Source organism: Vespula pensylvanica, chromosome 21, assembly GCF_014466175.1.
Source record: "Vespula pensylvanica isolate Volc-1 chromosome 21, ASM1446617v1, whole genome shotgun sequence".
NCBI classification, from domain to species: Eukaryota; Metazoa; Arthropoda; class Insecta; order Hymenoptera; family Vespidae; genus Vespula; species Vespula pensylvanica.
The window spans coordinates 891,455-908,913 of NC_057705.1; the positions used below are offsets into that span (position 1 = coordinate 891,455).

General features: G+C 30.6%; 1 protein-coding gene across 5 annotated transcripts in view; it reads left to right on the plus strand.

Moving 5' to 3' along the window:
• Window positions 1–4,707: 4,707 nt before the first annotated feature.
• Window positions 4,708–17,459, plus strand: part of LOC122636339 (KN motif and ankyrin repeat domain-containing protein 1) — a 94,142-nt gene continuing 81,390 nt past the window's right edge. For 2 of the 5 annotated variants that reach the window (XM_043827464.1, XM_043827460.1), the window contains exons 1-3: window positions 4,708–4,976; window positions 16,345–16,436; window positions 17,219–17,412. In XM_043827464.1, the coding sequence (XP_043683399.1) occupies window positions 16,391–16,436; window positions 17,219–17,412 (240 nt within the window). In that variant the 5' untranslated portion in view covers window positions 4,708–4,976; window positions 16,345–16,390. Of the gene's footprint in view, window positions 4,977–8,267; window positions 8,890–9,426; window positions 9,600–14,117; window positions 14,326–16,344; window positions 16,437–17,218; window positions 17,413–17,459 lie in introns of those variants that run through there. The other 3 variants (XM_043827461.1, XM_043827462.1, XM_043827463.1) reach the window with 3 other exon arrangements.

Sequence of the window (17,459 nt, forward strand, 5' to 3'; positions counted from 1 at the left end):
TATTGTTATTGTTCTTGTTGTTTTAAGCCATCTTTTTTCTTCTTTCGAAGATTATGCTATTTTGAATGATTATTAAATATATTAAATCTTAAGTTTAGATGTAGTCTTTGAATTAATGAATATATTATGAATTAGGGATACGAAAATGTTGGTACAAATGTCGAATATAATGTTATTGCTTAAAGTCAACATATCATTCATTGTATGGATCACGGATTTTTAATTTTTTTTTTTTATTTGATTGTTCTTTCTCTTTCTTGTTCTTTTTTTTTTTTTTTTTTTTTTTTTTTTTAGAAAAATCGGTTATCGACTTTTTAGTGAGTAACAAAGAAAATTAATCTTAATTGTTGTTCAAGTTTCTATTGGAAAAATTTAATTCATTAGTATAATTCATTCAGTAAGATTTAATTCAGATGTAATTAAACAAGTTAATTAGTTATTGAGATTAAAACGCGAGGAGTATTAAAAAATTAATAGCATTTGTATCGGGTTAGAATGTGAAAGATATTTGAAAAAAGGTTATAAATATTTATTAGAATTAAGATTATAAAAAATATTTTTAAAAAATTAGAATTATTTATATATATATATATATATATATAAATATTACATATATAAAAATTCTAGTACTAGCCTATAACTAGAATTTCTTTAACCTTTTTCTTTTGATAATACGAAGAGGAAGGCACGACATTTCAAGAAGAGTTATTTAAAAACCAATTACGCTTCTCAAGCTGCTTTTCTTTCGGGGTAAAGAGAAGAGAGGAATGTCGAAGAGGAAAAGTAAAATTAGAAAGTATATTAAAGTAGGGTCGTGCCGTTCGTGTCGTCTTTGAAAAGTAACCGGATATGTTTGTCAACAGTTGGTTCGTCTAAAGAAAATATTATAATATTTTTTAGAAAAAAGAAAATGAACACTTAAAAATTAATGCCTGTTTATTAGGAACTGTTAATTAGGAACTTTTATAAATTGATTAATAATCCAAAGGAAACTCGAAAATATTTTTGAATGACGATCGAATTTAAAAAAAAAAAAAAAATGCAGTGGTATTTAATTTTTCTTTTCTTTTCTTTTCTTTTTTTTTTTTTTTTTTTTTTTTTTTAATTTGAAAAAATATTTCTTATCATTTCTTCCAAGAAATGAAAATTATATCGTTAATAAAATATATTTCTTCTTGAAGCTTTAATTATTAAGCAAACAGATTATAGTTGTTTATTAAATTATATTATTCTCGAGTTTCTACTCATTATCATTCTTTTACCTTTAATTTATTTTTATAGTTTTTTTTTTGTTTTTTTATTGAACTAATATATACATATATACATACATATATATATATATACACATACATATGTATATATATATAGCCAAGTGTATAGCAACTTAAGAATGAAATTCCAAATGACGTATATATGTAAAGTAGACACTGCGTTTGTCTACTAGCGCGTGATCGTCTTTTTCTCAGGTATACGGTGTCCACGTCAACTAAATACATAATGTAATAATGTTCAACAATATTGGACAACCGTACATAAACTTATATGTATCAATTTATATATATATATATATATATACATATATATATAAGTAGATATATTTATATACTTTTCATTAATCATTTTTCTTCTTTCTATTTTTCTTCTGTTTTTTTTTTTTATTCATAAAAAATATCCCTATTTTATCTACTAAGGGATAACATATATTTGTTAGATGTCAATATATATAAATTACATGGAGAAATATTATATAAATAGATTATAGGAGTTGAGAGACCGAGAAATATGAATTTTTCAAATTATTTATCTATATTGATAATACTCTTGTCTATGTAAAACTCTATATTAATAAAATTAATAATCTACGTGTAAAACAATTTATTCGACAAGATCTCTCTCCTCGTTGATTATTTTTATTAATATTTTGAAAATGTGGACATTTGTTTGTAATACTATCAAGAATTTTTTTCCCTAATCCCATTGAATTATCCATCTACACTTTCCCATTCTTCTTCTTCTTCTTCTTCTTCTTTTTTTTCTTTGATTATATATATTCATGATATTTCCAAGCTTTTTTTTTAGTTCTTTATAATATTCAAACAATCAAATATACTATGCAACAATAGAAAAGCTCAATGTCTATAATTATGACAATGAATGTTTCATTTTGTATCTTTCATGTGTAAAAAGAAAACAGAAAAAAAAGAAAGAAAAAAAAAAAAATGATAAAAATGTTATTATATGTCTATTCTATTATGCGAGCTTGCACGCTCGTGTAGATTGTATGTTATTTACGAAAAATTATTTTAATAATGGATTGACGATATAATAAGGATGATTTTTGAAAAAATAGTAATAATAATAATAATAAGAGAAGCGAATTTTGCGAGAATGTCCTGTGATTGGACGAGCAAGACAGTTGGTCGACGTGTACGGATCTTCGGCGACGGAGAAAACTGGTCCACCCACGGATATCTTGAAAGAATTTTTCTTCGACCGGTCGACCATCGACACACGAGATCGACCTCACAGAAAGGAAAATTTTGCCAAATACGTATTGTGTCGGACGTGTATTGTATTATATATACATACATACACGCATGCATGAGGTCTTCGTATTGGATCAAACGAAATTCTTTATATTTTTCTAGGATAAAAATGAAAAACTAATCTAACTCATAATCGAAATGATTCGACTAAAACGAACAACATTTGTTTTTTAATCAATTATATCGAAACGAATGAATAATACGACATTACACGAGAGGACACCCTAATTTATTTTCCTCAATCATAATTCAACGTGATCAATCCTTATAATTGTTATTCAACGACGAGGACCAATTAATATTTTGACGAAAAATATAAAGAGAATGAAATTTCAGTAAATAGGAAAGAAAGTCAACTCGTAAGAGAAACTAATCGATTTTATAGGATTCAAAAATAAGAAACGATTATAGCAATAACGACAGCGATTTTTTTCATTTAACAAGTAAAGTCTAAAATTCAGTCGTCCATCTCCTCGGTAGCAGGTACTTGACCCGAGATCTTTAAATACGTAGAAAGAAGAGCTAACGCCAAGAACGAGTAACACGAGATGCAAGAGCGAATCTATTTGTTGACTACGTGAACATATACACACACATACACACAAAGAGAGATACATACATACGTACAACAGCTGGACCATATCGGACAATTCGATTTTGTTCTCCCCAAGAGGCCATTGGCCATCACTTTCAAATCTCGATCACATTAATTCTAAACTCGAGAATTAGACACAATTGACTCTCGATTACAGATTTCTATCTTTAACTAAAAGAAAAAAAAAAAAAAATTATTAAAAAAAGAAATCCTAAAAATTCGAAGAAAACTAAAGAAAAGAAGAGAAAACGTTCGGAATGTATTTCATACGTTTTTCTCTTTCTTTTTTCTCCAGGTAGATTTCAGAATCGTGAATTCCCATAAAAATAAATTTCTCTCTACCTGGAGCAGCATCATGAAACCTTTTCTGATCCAGCTGTTAAGTTCTAAAAGAAACCTTATTCAGGGCTCGAGTTTCGCGAGGCAAATACATAGCTTGAACTACCGACACAAGCGAGTTTCCTTCTTCGTTGCGTTCTTCCTATTTTGGTGATGTTAGAGAGAGAGAGAGAGAGAGAGAGAGAGAGAGAGAGAGAGAGAGAGAGAGAGAGAGAGAGAGAGAGAAAGAAAAAGAACGAACAAAAAAAAAATCCGCAATAACAGTCGATTCAAGTAACACAGTTATCTCTACTCTTTAAATCTTCGACGTACCCACATATTCTAATAACAAGCTAATCCTTTCTAGTTCCGTAAAATATTAAGAAAAAAAGAAAAAAAAAAAAAAAAACAAATCCAAGTATCTTAAGCAAAGTTGAAAGAAAAAGAAGATTTCAATCGTACGTACGAAGGTATCATCGAACGATCGAGCTCTGATTCAAGATTTAATTTCGAAAAAAGCATTCAAAGGATCGAAGAATCATTTATACACGGAATTTCGAATCCCGAGTTTCGAAACAGTTGGAACGAAGTGTAAGGTTCGTCCCTGACTCTACCCGATCGATTTCTGTCCCTTTGTAGTAGATGGTGGAAGGGTAGTAGTAGGTAACTCGCTATATCCTTTTTCTTCTTTATGGTGTTATTACGAGAGAAGCAACCTGTCGTGTTTCGAGCCTCGGTATCTCAGCATCTTCCTCCCGTTGGCTTGCTCGGTCTCTCTCTCTCTCTCTCTCTCTCTCTCTCTCTCTCTCTCTTTCTCTCTCTGTCTGTCTGTCTCTCTTTCTCTTTGTATCTCTCTCTATCTGTCTCCATCTATCTATCTATGCATCTCTTTCTATCTCTTTCGTTCTTTCGTAGCTCTGTATCTTCGTTTATACGTCCGTCTCATTCTAAGCTATCTTTTTCCGTGGTACTCGCGACACGGTGGAGAAGGGGGGCCAGAGGCCGAAGGAGAAGGAGAAGAACCAGTCGTGAACCAGAACGGTTGGTCGGTCCTCGGAATCTTTCTCTCTCACAGTCACCTCTTCGAGCTTCGTTACACGAGGACCGTCGTTGTGTCGTCTCTTTCTTTCTCTTTTTCTCCTTTTTTTTTCTTTTTCTTTCTTCCTATCATTCTTTCCTTCTCTATCTCTATCAATCTCTATCACTCTTTCTCTCTCTCTCTTTCTATCAATCTCTATCACTCTTTCTTTCTCTCTCTCTCTCTCTCTAACTCTCAGTGTGTTTCTCTCTGTCTTTCTCTCGATCGATTCTCTCATATTCTCGTGACATCGATTAGAATTGATTATATCGATTTTTCGCGCGACGTTTTAAGGTTCAAGGTTCAAGCCTCGAAAGGATTTCAAACCGTGCAACAGGTCCCAAGGGGACGATCGTACTTCAATCGTACTAATCGTATTTTTCAAGATGAGATGAGAGATTACGGTTAAAGGACGAATCACGAAGAAGAGGATTGACAGGTTCGTTCGAATTTTCTTTTTTTTTTTTTTTCTTTTTCTTTTTTCCTTTATTTGTTTGTATCGTCTTTGGTGCTTATTTTTAATTCAGAAAAAATTCTTTTTTCTTTTTCCTTAATTTATCTACATAGTAGTATTTTTCTTCGTATTTCTTTCGAAACTGTTTTCAGAATAAAATCGATTCGTTGCAAAACGAGTGAGATTGCTTCATTCGATAGTATTTTTATACGAATAAAATTTTATTATACAATGGACCTTCCATTTATAACTTTATTATAACAAGATTATTTTTATATGAAAGAAAATTCATTGGAACGTATGTAGATTGGTTTTTATCTCTACATGTAGAATGAATTCCATAAAAAAAAAAAAAAGAAGAAAACTTACCAATGATAAAAAGATCAATATAAAGAAAAGTTTAATCCGTTTCGTGTGAAATTATATTTACAAAAATTAAGAAGATCTCTTATATAAAACAGACGAAATTGAACGTAGAAGAGTTCCAAAGTCTACTCTTGACGTCTAATCATACTTCTTCTCCTTTTTTCTTTTCCAATAAATGAAAACAGTTTATATAAAAAAAAAAAAAAAAAAAAAAAAAAAAAAAAAAAAAAAAAAAAAACTACGGACGAAATTAATAAAGCGAATGTCTAATATATCTTAAGCAGAAAACAGAAGAAGAAGAAAAAAAAAAAAAAACAAAAAATATCGAAGCAAATCGATCATTTCTCGTTCGTACGATCGTTCGTTTGGAATGATCAAAAATGATACTCTAGTGGGTGTACTTCTTTGGAATGAGATCGTAACTCGAATGATAATGAATATTAACAGCATAATGCGAGCAGTGGGCCGCGAACGTGGGCCGCGAACTGATATTATCGACTCAATGAAATATAGATAATACGTACATATATACATACATACATACATACATACGTACGTACATACATAAATCGATTAGAGCATTTTTCCATAGGAATAATTTTCTCGAAACAGTCATTAGATTCGTTTAATTAACATTCGTTTTTATTAGTTTAGATACAAAACAAACTCGTCGATTCATTAACGGATGATCGATCATTAATAAATATTCCTCGACGATGATTAAATCATAATGCACGCACACATATACGATCCCATTTATACATCTCTCTCTCTCTCTCTCTCTTTTTCTCATACACGTGCTAACTACGGACACTAACACTTTTATTCATCATGTTTATATCGATACCGAAGACATAACATTCAATGATAAAACTCTCATAGCCATTCGTAGAAATTTCAATCAAATTAAATATTAGTATTACCTTACGGTTTACTTTATTGTTATTATACACACACACACACACACACACATATATATATATATAGTGTATTAACGGGTCTATGCCTATGTATCTACCTGTGTATATGTTTTTATTTTGTTCCTTGAAAAAATTTCACGACCTCTGATACGGGACGAACACGTCATTAACGATTTTACGTTCTCTCGATCGTCTCGTCTCGCGAGAGTAAAATTACATCGTCGTCGTCTTCTCTGCTCGTAGTCGTCGTCGTCAACCGAGGCTGACAATTATTAATCCGTCGTGAGATGATGACGATGATGATGATGTGAGAAAGAGAGAAAAAGAGAGAGAGAGGAGAACGAACGTAAACTATGCTTTTCAAACGGATCAAAGAGAGCGACGCATAGTTAATTCACGACGTAAATGTCCAGTTACTTCTTTTTTTCTTTTTTTTTCTTTCTTTTTCTTTTTTTTTTACAACGATACAATGTAGTACGCGTGATATGCTTATCGAAAGAAACATTAGAATATAATCTTTGATTTTGATCATTCATAAAAAAAAGATTTGTATATGTGTATATATAGAGATTAAAAAAAGAAAGAAGAGGAAAAGAATGAAGATTTCGAAGTAACTCTAGTTCGGTTTACTAAGAAGACATTAGAAGAAGCATTAGAAAAGTATCGATGTATACTCGGCCGGTTGCATAACTACTGTAATTGCGACACTCGTCAGCATTTGTTTTTCAACAAAAGACAAGCAGATGTTACTGCATACATATGCTTGCTGATTATATCAGCGTTTGAAAAATTTAAAGGTAAGAAAAAGAATAAAAAAAGATCGCATCAATTATAGAATCATTTTTTATCGATAACGAAAATTGTTTTCATCGTATTCGCGATCTCGTTAACTCGTTGCTTGAAGTTACAACTTTCCAAATTAATTCGTTTACTTTCTTTGAGAAGACGATGATAACTTTACTGCCTTCAAATTAGTAGACGAGTTTATTAACTTTTCTATATAACATATATATATACATATTTAATATATATCTGGTAATTGGCAATTATCTTGTCCAACGACTAGAAGAAATTTCTAACCGATTAAATTCTATTCGTTTACATATATCTTAGAAACTCTCATTAATTTTGACGAGCCGAAAACTTTGTAAATTTGGTAATAAGGATTCTTATTTTTAAAAGTATTACGACTCTATTTATCTCTTTCTCTCTTTTTTCTCTTTCTTTGTAAAAGAATGTCACTTCATTTCTCTCTCTTTTCTCTCTCTCTCTCTCTCTCTCTCTCTCTCTCTCTCTCTCTCTCTCTCTGTTTCTCGTAGTAAAACTACAGCACAAAGAAACGACATTTCCAACAAAATATATTTCACGCTTATAACCATAAATAGAATTATTTTCCGTACTAGATGTTTTCTTTACGATGGAAAATAAGTATCCACCGCATTAACAGTAGATAGAATTCCAGTTATGCGTTACGTGGCTTTTTTTGTTTTACCTTTAGGATGTAACATTTTCTACGAGTGAAAACATTTCTATGAAAAGTTTAATGAACTTTAAAGAAATATTTAAATCTAACAGCTGTTCTTAACATTACTTTGTTTCAATGGTCTTTCTTAAAAAAATATGTTATTTTTCATTAAGATTTTCGTTAAAATTCAAATCAAACTTAAAAAAATTGTACGCTTATAAAATTTCATTAAAATTTCATCAAGAATATTACATCACCGATTAGCCAATCTAAATTCTTACTTCATAGTATCAATCTTATATTTGCATATTTAAAAAGAATAAAATCTCGTGTATACGTCAACGTCACATGACTTAAACTTGAAGTCAACTTCGAACTAAATAAATAAATAAATATATATATATATATATATATATATATATATTTGAGAATTAAATTAACATCTCCTTTGTACGCAATTTCATTTAGAACTTCGTTTATCAATTTACGAATCGAACACGTGTTCCTTTTTATTTTATTTTCTTTTTTCTTTTGACGATGAATATACGTGCGTAAATAAACGATGACCAGTGATTCTCAAAGTGGAAGTTACACATATGAATTTTTATGTTAATGGGGAATGCATGGATACGTCATCGATGTTGGATAAACGTAATCGCCTTGAAATATGTTTCTATATATAATAGTATATGTAAGTCGACTATCTCTCTTTCTCTCTCTTTTTCTGTCTCTATCTTTGCCTCTCTCTTTCTCTCTGTCTCTCTTTAACACGTTCGTTCTATATCTCTATCTTTTTCTCTTTCTGATATCACATAACGCAAGATCGATAATTTATCGGTCTTATCATACGAATGGTATTATCGTAGCGATATTGGCGATAATAAAAATAAAAAAGAAGGTATTTATACGAAGGGCTTAAAGATATATATGTATTGAGAACGTTCGCAGTTTCTTATCGTTTGTTGAACGTAAATCTTTTTGCGGTTAAATTCCGTGATATATAGGAATAATATACTATATGCATATATCGCATATATTTATCTTTTTCTTTGTCCCTTTCTTCATTTTTTTCTTTCTCATTTATTCTATATTCGTATCTCGTCGAGTGATATCCGTTATCCGAATGGACTCGTTGTCGAGGTTAAAGGTGAGTGCAATTATTTGAAATGAGAATTATAGTGTGAACGTAATGTCGTTATAATTTAGCAGATTATTTAACAATCGCCTATTCGTTTATAATTCGTTTAGATTTTTCTTAATTTTTCTTGTTCGTGAAAAAGAAAAAAGATATGCACTCAAACAAAGTTACATTTCTGCGAATAGAATTTGTCGAAATATTTTACTTGCCTGTCGTTCCTTTTCCTTTTAATCGCAATTTAATTGTACTTTTCCAAAAATAAAAATTGTATGGTATCATATAAAAAAATACATATATTTCCACGAATACGATTCGTTGCGAACGTTTAAATTCTACTTGCGTTCAATTTTAATCTTAATTTAGTCGGACGAATTATGATTTTATTACGTGAAAGAGAAAAATATAGTAAAAGTCAGATCACGGAAAATAATTTGAAGTTGAAGAAAAAAGAAAAGAGAAGGAAAACAGAAGGAAGGTGTTTGAGAGAGAGAGAGAGAGAGAGAGAGAGAGAGAGAGAGAGAGAGCGAGAGAGAGAGAGAGAGAGAGAGATAAGGAGAAGAAAGAAGGGGAAATGAAAAAGAGAAGAGTGAGAAAGAAGATTGTATATAGTACGTGCTCGCAACAGATGCGCAGACCAGATCTGCCTTTCGAGGAACGTTTAATGCATTTCGCATCGAAAATACTAATGATTCGATGACGTTTCACCAATACATCAGTATGTACGTAATATCTTTTGTTAAATGTATTTGACTGGCTAATTAGAATTCGCATTATTTTATATCTAAATAAACAACGTTATAATATAATATACTATACAAATGTATTGGCTTGATTAATCAAGTGTCTTCAGTATTTATTTTATATGTAAATGAAAAGTGCTATAATACAGCATAGTATAGTTCTATAGAAAAAAAAAAAAAAAAAAAAAAAAAAAAAAAATAAGAAAAAGTGCTAAATGTAATTTCGTTTATTTAGATAAAAGATAGACCGATCGATCTAATAATTTTATTCGAAATTAATTTGGATTTTTTAATCAAAAAAATATATATAAAAATAATACGCATTATCATATCTCAGTTTAAAACTTTCTCGAAGTTATTATATAAAAGAACAAGGAATTTTATTTAAAGAATTAATTAAATAAATAAATAAATGAATGAATGAATGAATGAATAAAGAACCGAGAAGATAACATATATGTATTTCCATTTGACCGGTATCAACTATATTCTATTCGAAAATAAGTTTTGTTCTAACGTGACCGATCATCGTAGCGCTTTTTAACAGATAAGAGAAAAGATAGAATGTATGAACTTGATATCTTTGGTAAACACAGGAACATTTAGTATTACTTTCGTTTAGAAAATTTGGCTCGTGGATTGTATCTCAGTCATCGTTGAAATAGATTTTACGAGACTGTGTGAGTGTATTATGCGTTTTTTTTTTTTTTTACGTATGACGCTCATCGGATTATATATTATCTAATGGTATTAACGAATCACAGTCGAGGACGATATCGTTTGGCAGTCGGTCCTTAAAAAAACTCTGTTAAAGGAATACGTGTCTTTCGCTTTTACATATGTATGATATGTATGTGCTCATACACGTATACATACATGTGTGTATGTGTGTGTGTGTGTTTATGCGCATGTGAACGTGCACATAACGTGCATGGGCGAATAAGAGAGTCCGATAGGTGGGCTTACGTGAGTTCTTATACCCGTTCTTTGTCTACCGGGTGTCAATTTTTTTTCCTTTTGAAAATTTTAATAATATCAATGAATTAGTATATACATTAGTTACGCGTTTGATCAGAGAAAAAAAAATTCTTTTCAATTATCCAATAAACGATATCACATCGTACGAAATAATTTCATTGTCTATTCTCTTCCAAAAATTCATTCACGTGGATTGAAACATGAAAAATTATAGAATTTAACAAACCCATGTGATATATGACGTATTTAATAAATGTTGAATAAAAAATTGTATTTGATTTTTATTTGAAACGCGTAAAATCTAATCGGACGAAAAATGAGTTACATTCTTAGTAAAGATTTTTCAATGATTTATGAAGCAATGTGAAATGTTTCCTTGAGAAAAATACTGTTACTGATATATACGTTCGTAAGTTCGAAGCACCCTTTACATTGGTTCACCCACACATGCATACACACGTGTACGAGACGCGGCAGAGAGAGAACGAGAAAGAGAGAGAACGAGAGAGAGAGAGAGAGAGAGAGAGAGAGAGAGAGAGAGAGAGAGATATCTTTACTTTTCTCTCTCTTTCTCTCTCTGTTATACGCCCACGCGATATACGCCTTCGTTCGTATTTCATTGCATCAGGCCTAGTATTACGGGCCCAATAAAGAAACACTCGGACAAGTATGCGTTTGTATAGTAGTATAGCACATATATAACTTTCTTTCTTTACGATGGTCACGTATTACCTTCACATATGTATATATATATACATATATGTATATATACATATGTGAACGCACATATGTATATATATGTATATATATATGTATATATGTATATATATATACACACAAACGTAACGAGAAAGAGTTTCTTCTCATGTCGGTGATAATATAAGAATGAAAGTTTCGTGTCGGTCACTCGATTACGTCTTTCACGTCCCTTTCTTTTTTCTTTTTCTTTTTTTCTTTCTTTTTTTTTTTTCTTGAAAAGAAGAGTTTCGTTCGTTTTTTCTTAATTATATACTATTCACCAGGATTCTCATCCTTTGGATTATCGATTCTTCCTCGACGCGGGAGAAAGCGAAACGAGCGAATCCACGACGGAATATATCGGGTTGGCCAATAAGTAATATCGGAATTTTTTATTTTAAGAAAGTATCTATTCTAAATATCATTCAATTAGTTATTAAATAATAAAGTGTGTTTTAGTTAATGAAAATTATTTATTTTGATGTGAAATATTCAACATTTTAGTTCAATGAAACGATAATAAGATATTCAATTTGTTCATTGTTTAAATATAAAAATGTATTAAAAAATTTCTATTGAAAAAAGATACTATATATGATGTTATACTTATTTAACATACGAATTTCTTTTCTTTCTTTGTCAATGAAAAAAATATGTAATATTTTCAATAAAACATATGTGTAGATATAAATCAATAAAATATTACAACACTACTTATTGGCCAATAAGTTTATTGTATAACAATAAATTTAACGATATTATAATTATACTTTCGGACAAAAAGTATGGAATTATTAGATACTATTAGGATGATTATTAGAAAGGATTTATGTTTTCTCTATAACAGGAAGTAGATGAATATCTCGATTAAGAAGAAATCCGTGATTCGCTTAGCGAATATGATGTTAGAACGATGATTAAGAAGAAATCTATGATTTATTTTAACGAACTTTTTCACCATCGGAACTTTCTTTTTATTCGTCTATTTATGATTAACTTAAAAAAAAAAAAAAAAAAAAGAAAAATTGTATTTCCTGTTTTCGTTTCGTCCGAAAATAATAACAAAGATATGAAAGGGATAAATGGAAGGATTGAAAGGAAGAGTGTTGCACACATACACACACACACATATGCTATGTCACAAATGTATGGTGACAAAAATACGATTATGGTTTTTTTCACTTTCATCCGGTGTACCATGATATTTTCGGTCTAACACTTTTCATTTGACTAAAATTTGAGAGAAAACAAATCAATCAAATGATTCCACTTTCTCTCTTTATTTATCTTACTTTTATTCTATCTCTCTGTCTCTTTCTATCTATCTCTTCTTGTTTATTTTTTTTCTTTCTTTTAGTCTGTCTGATTCTTTCTTTCTTTCATTCATTCATTCATTCATTCATTCATTCATTCATTCATTCTGTTTGTCCGTCTTCTTATCATTTAGTTTATTCCGTTTCTCCGTCTTTTTATCATTTGGTTCATTTTGTCCGTCTCTCTTTTTTTCATTTTTTTCATTCGTCTATCTTTCTCTCTGCCCATTCCTGTATCTATTCTTTCTATCTATCTAACTCCTCTATTATTTTTTCAATATCAAACAAATTTCTAACGATCGGAACTAGTAACTAAGATTTATTGGATAATCCAATTTCAATTTGTAAAGAGTATAAAGGTTAAAAACGATTTGTTTTTCCTTTTTTCAACTTCAATTTCTTGTTCAAAAGTGCTTCTCTTTTATCTTACTCCTTCGCCTCCCCTTCCCTCCTTAGTTAAACTTCTTCATCTTCATCTTCTTCTTCTTCTTCTTCTCCTCCTATTTATATACCAGAAGTGGCTCGTTACTATCTCCAAGTACCGTAGTTAATATTAAGTTTAGAGAGGAAAAAAAAATGTTAGGGTTGTTGTGCTCTGCCAACGCATGCAACTGCAACGTCGACGTGTTGCTTAAGTTATATATAAAAAATAAAAGAAAGAAAAAACGAAGGACAAGAAAAAAGAAAAAGAGGATACGAACGTTTTTATCGAATTGTATTCGAGATATTATAGATCAATTTTTGCGCGATTTCTATCGTAAAATAGTGAAATCGAGTCGTAATATATGACTCTGACAATGAGAGGTTTTCTTTGAGTATGCGTACGTGCTCGTGTGAGTATGTGTGTGTGTGTGTGTGTCATTTCCTTATTGTTTACGAGCCATTGTGAGTCGAACGTGTCGAGCTCTGTAATCTTAGGCCAAAGGGCATAGAGACAACAATACGTACGATGTTTTATAAGTTTCTTTTTCTTTTTTTCTTTTACCAGAGAGATGAGAATAAGCAATGATCTCTCACAAATCTTATGTAAACGAAAACATTAATTTATGTCGTCGTTTTAAATAACTACTTCTGTTTTATAAATGGAGTGTCGCTTATACAAATAAAATAAAAGTAAAACCAAAAATTCTGTATAACTAATATCAATTGATACAAATGATATAACTAATAAAAATATATAATTCGTAATAAATTACAAAATTAAATTCTATCATACACGTATACATTCATGTGAATTTAAAGATCAATTAGAACGGTGTAACTTATACGATATCAATCGTTAATTCGTAATATTAATCAATAGTCATTATAAATTTGTTATACATATAATACAATTAGAATCTAGAACAAATTCACATTGTAAACATCTTCGAACGCGAAGAGCACCTTTGTTTAATATCGTCGATATTTACGTGCTCCTACGTTGCTAATATAAACAAGTATATATATAATATAAAAACGTAAACAGAGGACGATGGATCTAGCTTATTCGAATGACCGAGACCGACCGATCTTCATTTCGTTCGAGGATACGACACGATACGAATCGCGTGGGCTCGCGTGTTCGAGGCTTCGTTTTCTGAAATTAGGCCATGGTTTCCAAGTACGTCGACTTTACTTTCCATTGCGACGTCGCAATTCACGATCTCTCCCTACGTCCTACGATATGGTATATGGTAAGTATATATATATATATATATATAAAATATATACGTATGTATTTATTATGTGAATTACCTTCGAGCGTGTACCCTTCGAAAGGACGTAGAAATTTTAACGATTAAACGATTTATGTACGACATCGATCCAACGAGAAAATTTACTTCTATATTTCATTTTACATATATATATATATATATATATATATATATATATATATATATATATATAGGTATGTACGTATGTATGTACGTAGTTAAATCTTACATGAATGCATTCGAAATATGTATATAAGTTTAGGAAGAATCGAGAATGCGTTTTAAATAGTTTCCGAACGATCTATTCGTCGTCCAATGATTTTTTTCTTTTATTGTAAAATGTTCTTTTAATCTACGATAAGAGATATCCGTTCGTATTTTTATATTGAAATATATTTAGGAAACGATCGAGGAAGGGATTTAATAGTTTCGAAAGAATTCTGCGAAATTGATCTCGATCAATTTTTATACGATGGAATGTATTCTGCGTTAGATAGAATAATTGTTTACATTCTAAGAATGTTTCATACTCTAATTCGTTTCTAATTAATCGACTAATGGGAATGATCGATCGCGCATTATATTCCTACGCATATCGTTAGATCATTTTACGTTTTCATTATTTCATTACATTCCTATTTATTTGTAGATAAAAATATTATCTGTTGTAACTGGTAACGTTGAAAATACTAGCTTAGATCGATTGAGAAACAAAAGGAAACATCCTTTACGTGTCTATCATAAATTTAATACATACATAAGGGATTACACGATTCAAGAAACTAACATACTCGACTCCATTGATATCGTGACATGAATTTTAATTTCCTATGAGAAGATCCACCTTCGACATTAAGCTTTCAAATCTTCCGATAAAAGAAGAAGCAAGAGAGAAAAAAGAAACAACGACGTACATGTATACAGAAGTAAACAAGAAATCGTCGATCGATTTTGTAAGTCGAATCAAGGTTATAAACGCCTGTTGACAAAATTGCATGGATTTCGGAGATGTCGAAAGAAAAAAAAAAAAGAAAAAAACAAAACAAAACAAAGCGAAATGAAAAGAACACAAAGTTTACGTATAGGTGTACGTGCGTGTGCGAAAGAAATTTATTTTGTTTCGATGACAGAAAACGTATCAAACAAATATTTGAGAAATATCTGATTTAAATGTTAGCCGAGTTTCGCGAGTAAACGAGTACTTCATAATTTGAAGAGCAATTATAAATCAATATTACGGTCGTAACTAAGGGTTGCCATGAGGAATAGGGGTGAGAGTGGGGATAGAAGTGGGGATATAAAGAGAAAGAGGATGAGAGGGAAGGGATTGTCGTCAGACCAGAAATCCGGGATACCGAATTAGCAGCGATGAGACATAGGCAAGAAGAAAACGTTTCTGAGATTGTATGTGTGTGTGTGTGTGTGTGTGTGCAAGAAAAGGAAGAGAAGGAGAAATCCCTAGAAAATGGCTGTCCTTTTTGTTCTTCTCTTCACTAATCGAATAATGCGTTTATCTTGGCTAAACGAGATCGTTTTCGTACATTGTTTTCGTACATCGTTTTCGAATATCGTTTATATTGACTTGTTATTTTTGATAACAATGGTAATTTGTAATAATAATAGTAATAATATTAGTATCTATATATAATTATTTTATTAAATGGTAATTAAAATGAGATATCTTATGAGCGAAAGTTAATCTTTATTTAATAGGATTATTTAATCGTTGGTAATAGGTTGATATTTTTTTCTTTCTCGGTTAGCAGTTAGAACGATTAATTTCTATAATTTCTATACGATATTGATTGATGATAAATATTGAATTTTAATTATACTCGTTTTTTATTAGTTCGCACGATGTTTTTTTATTTAGTTGAGTGTTAAGGGGTTATCGTGAGTTAAAGGAAATTTTGTTTTAGACAATAGATACTTGGTTTTTTATCTGGAGAAAACTTTTCTCAGAACACCGTTATCTATCTGTTTCCGTTTATCTTGCAGATAAAAAATGTGAGCTGGTTAGAAAGATATAAAACAAAGCAGAGAAATGGCATTGACGATCGTCCCATCGGCCCGCGTTTTTAATGGAAACGGTGAGTTTATTTTATTAATCGTATTTATATCGTAGAATTATTTTATTCGTATTTATTGGTCGTGTCATTCATTCGCGTTTAGAATCGCATTTAGGAGATAATTTCACTCTGTATCTGCGTATATACATATGTATATATATTTCACGATGCCAGAAGTGAGGCATGAGGGACACGTAAACGGGATCCCCGTGTTCTCCCGGCTAACGAACTTTGCCAGATTATTATTACCGTGGATCTGGATGTCGGCCAATGGTTACAACATATTTCGCTTTACAGTGACCGTCGGCCGTTAACCTCGACGAAACTCGTCTCGTTGACGTAAACATCGAACTTAACCCCTTAAAAAGCTATTTAACAAATTTACATACTTTTACATACATATACATACATGTATATAGTTTAAATATTTTATTTGATTTTCAATTTCATTTTGACGCGAAAAAATTAATTGTCCATCCGTATGTGATGTCCCGTTTTTATTAATTTTTTTTTTTTTTTTTATTATATATATTCTATCGTAAAAAATAATTATACCGTAGTACACTTGTACGTAATTAATATGCAGGTAATAATAAAATTTTTTACACGCATACGGATATAATTTTTTAATGGATACTAAAAGAAAAGAGAATTGGATTTATGTCGAATGTTAAACTCTTCTTCTCGATCTCTTTTAAAGATCGTTCTTTTTTTTTTTTATCGTTATCACTTTTTATCTTTGCGAATATATCATTTATTTTGAATGTACGTATTATTTGTCTTTTTTTTTTTTTTAATTTTAGTCGCAGGCACGCAGGCTTACGTTTCCGGCTCTAAATGTCTCTGTTGTCCATACGGTTATCACATCGATCTAGATTTTGTACGTTACTGTGAGGCAGTAGCAGCTGGTAGTACAGGCGACAGATCTAGCATCGAGAGACGAAAGAAACGAGAACGCAGAAGACAATGTCAGTCGATGGAAGTTCTCTTAGGACTGGTAATAAAAATAATTCCATCCAAACTATCGATCGATCGATCGATCGA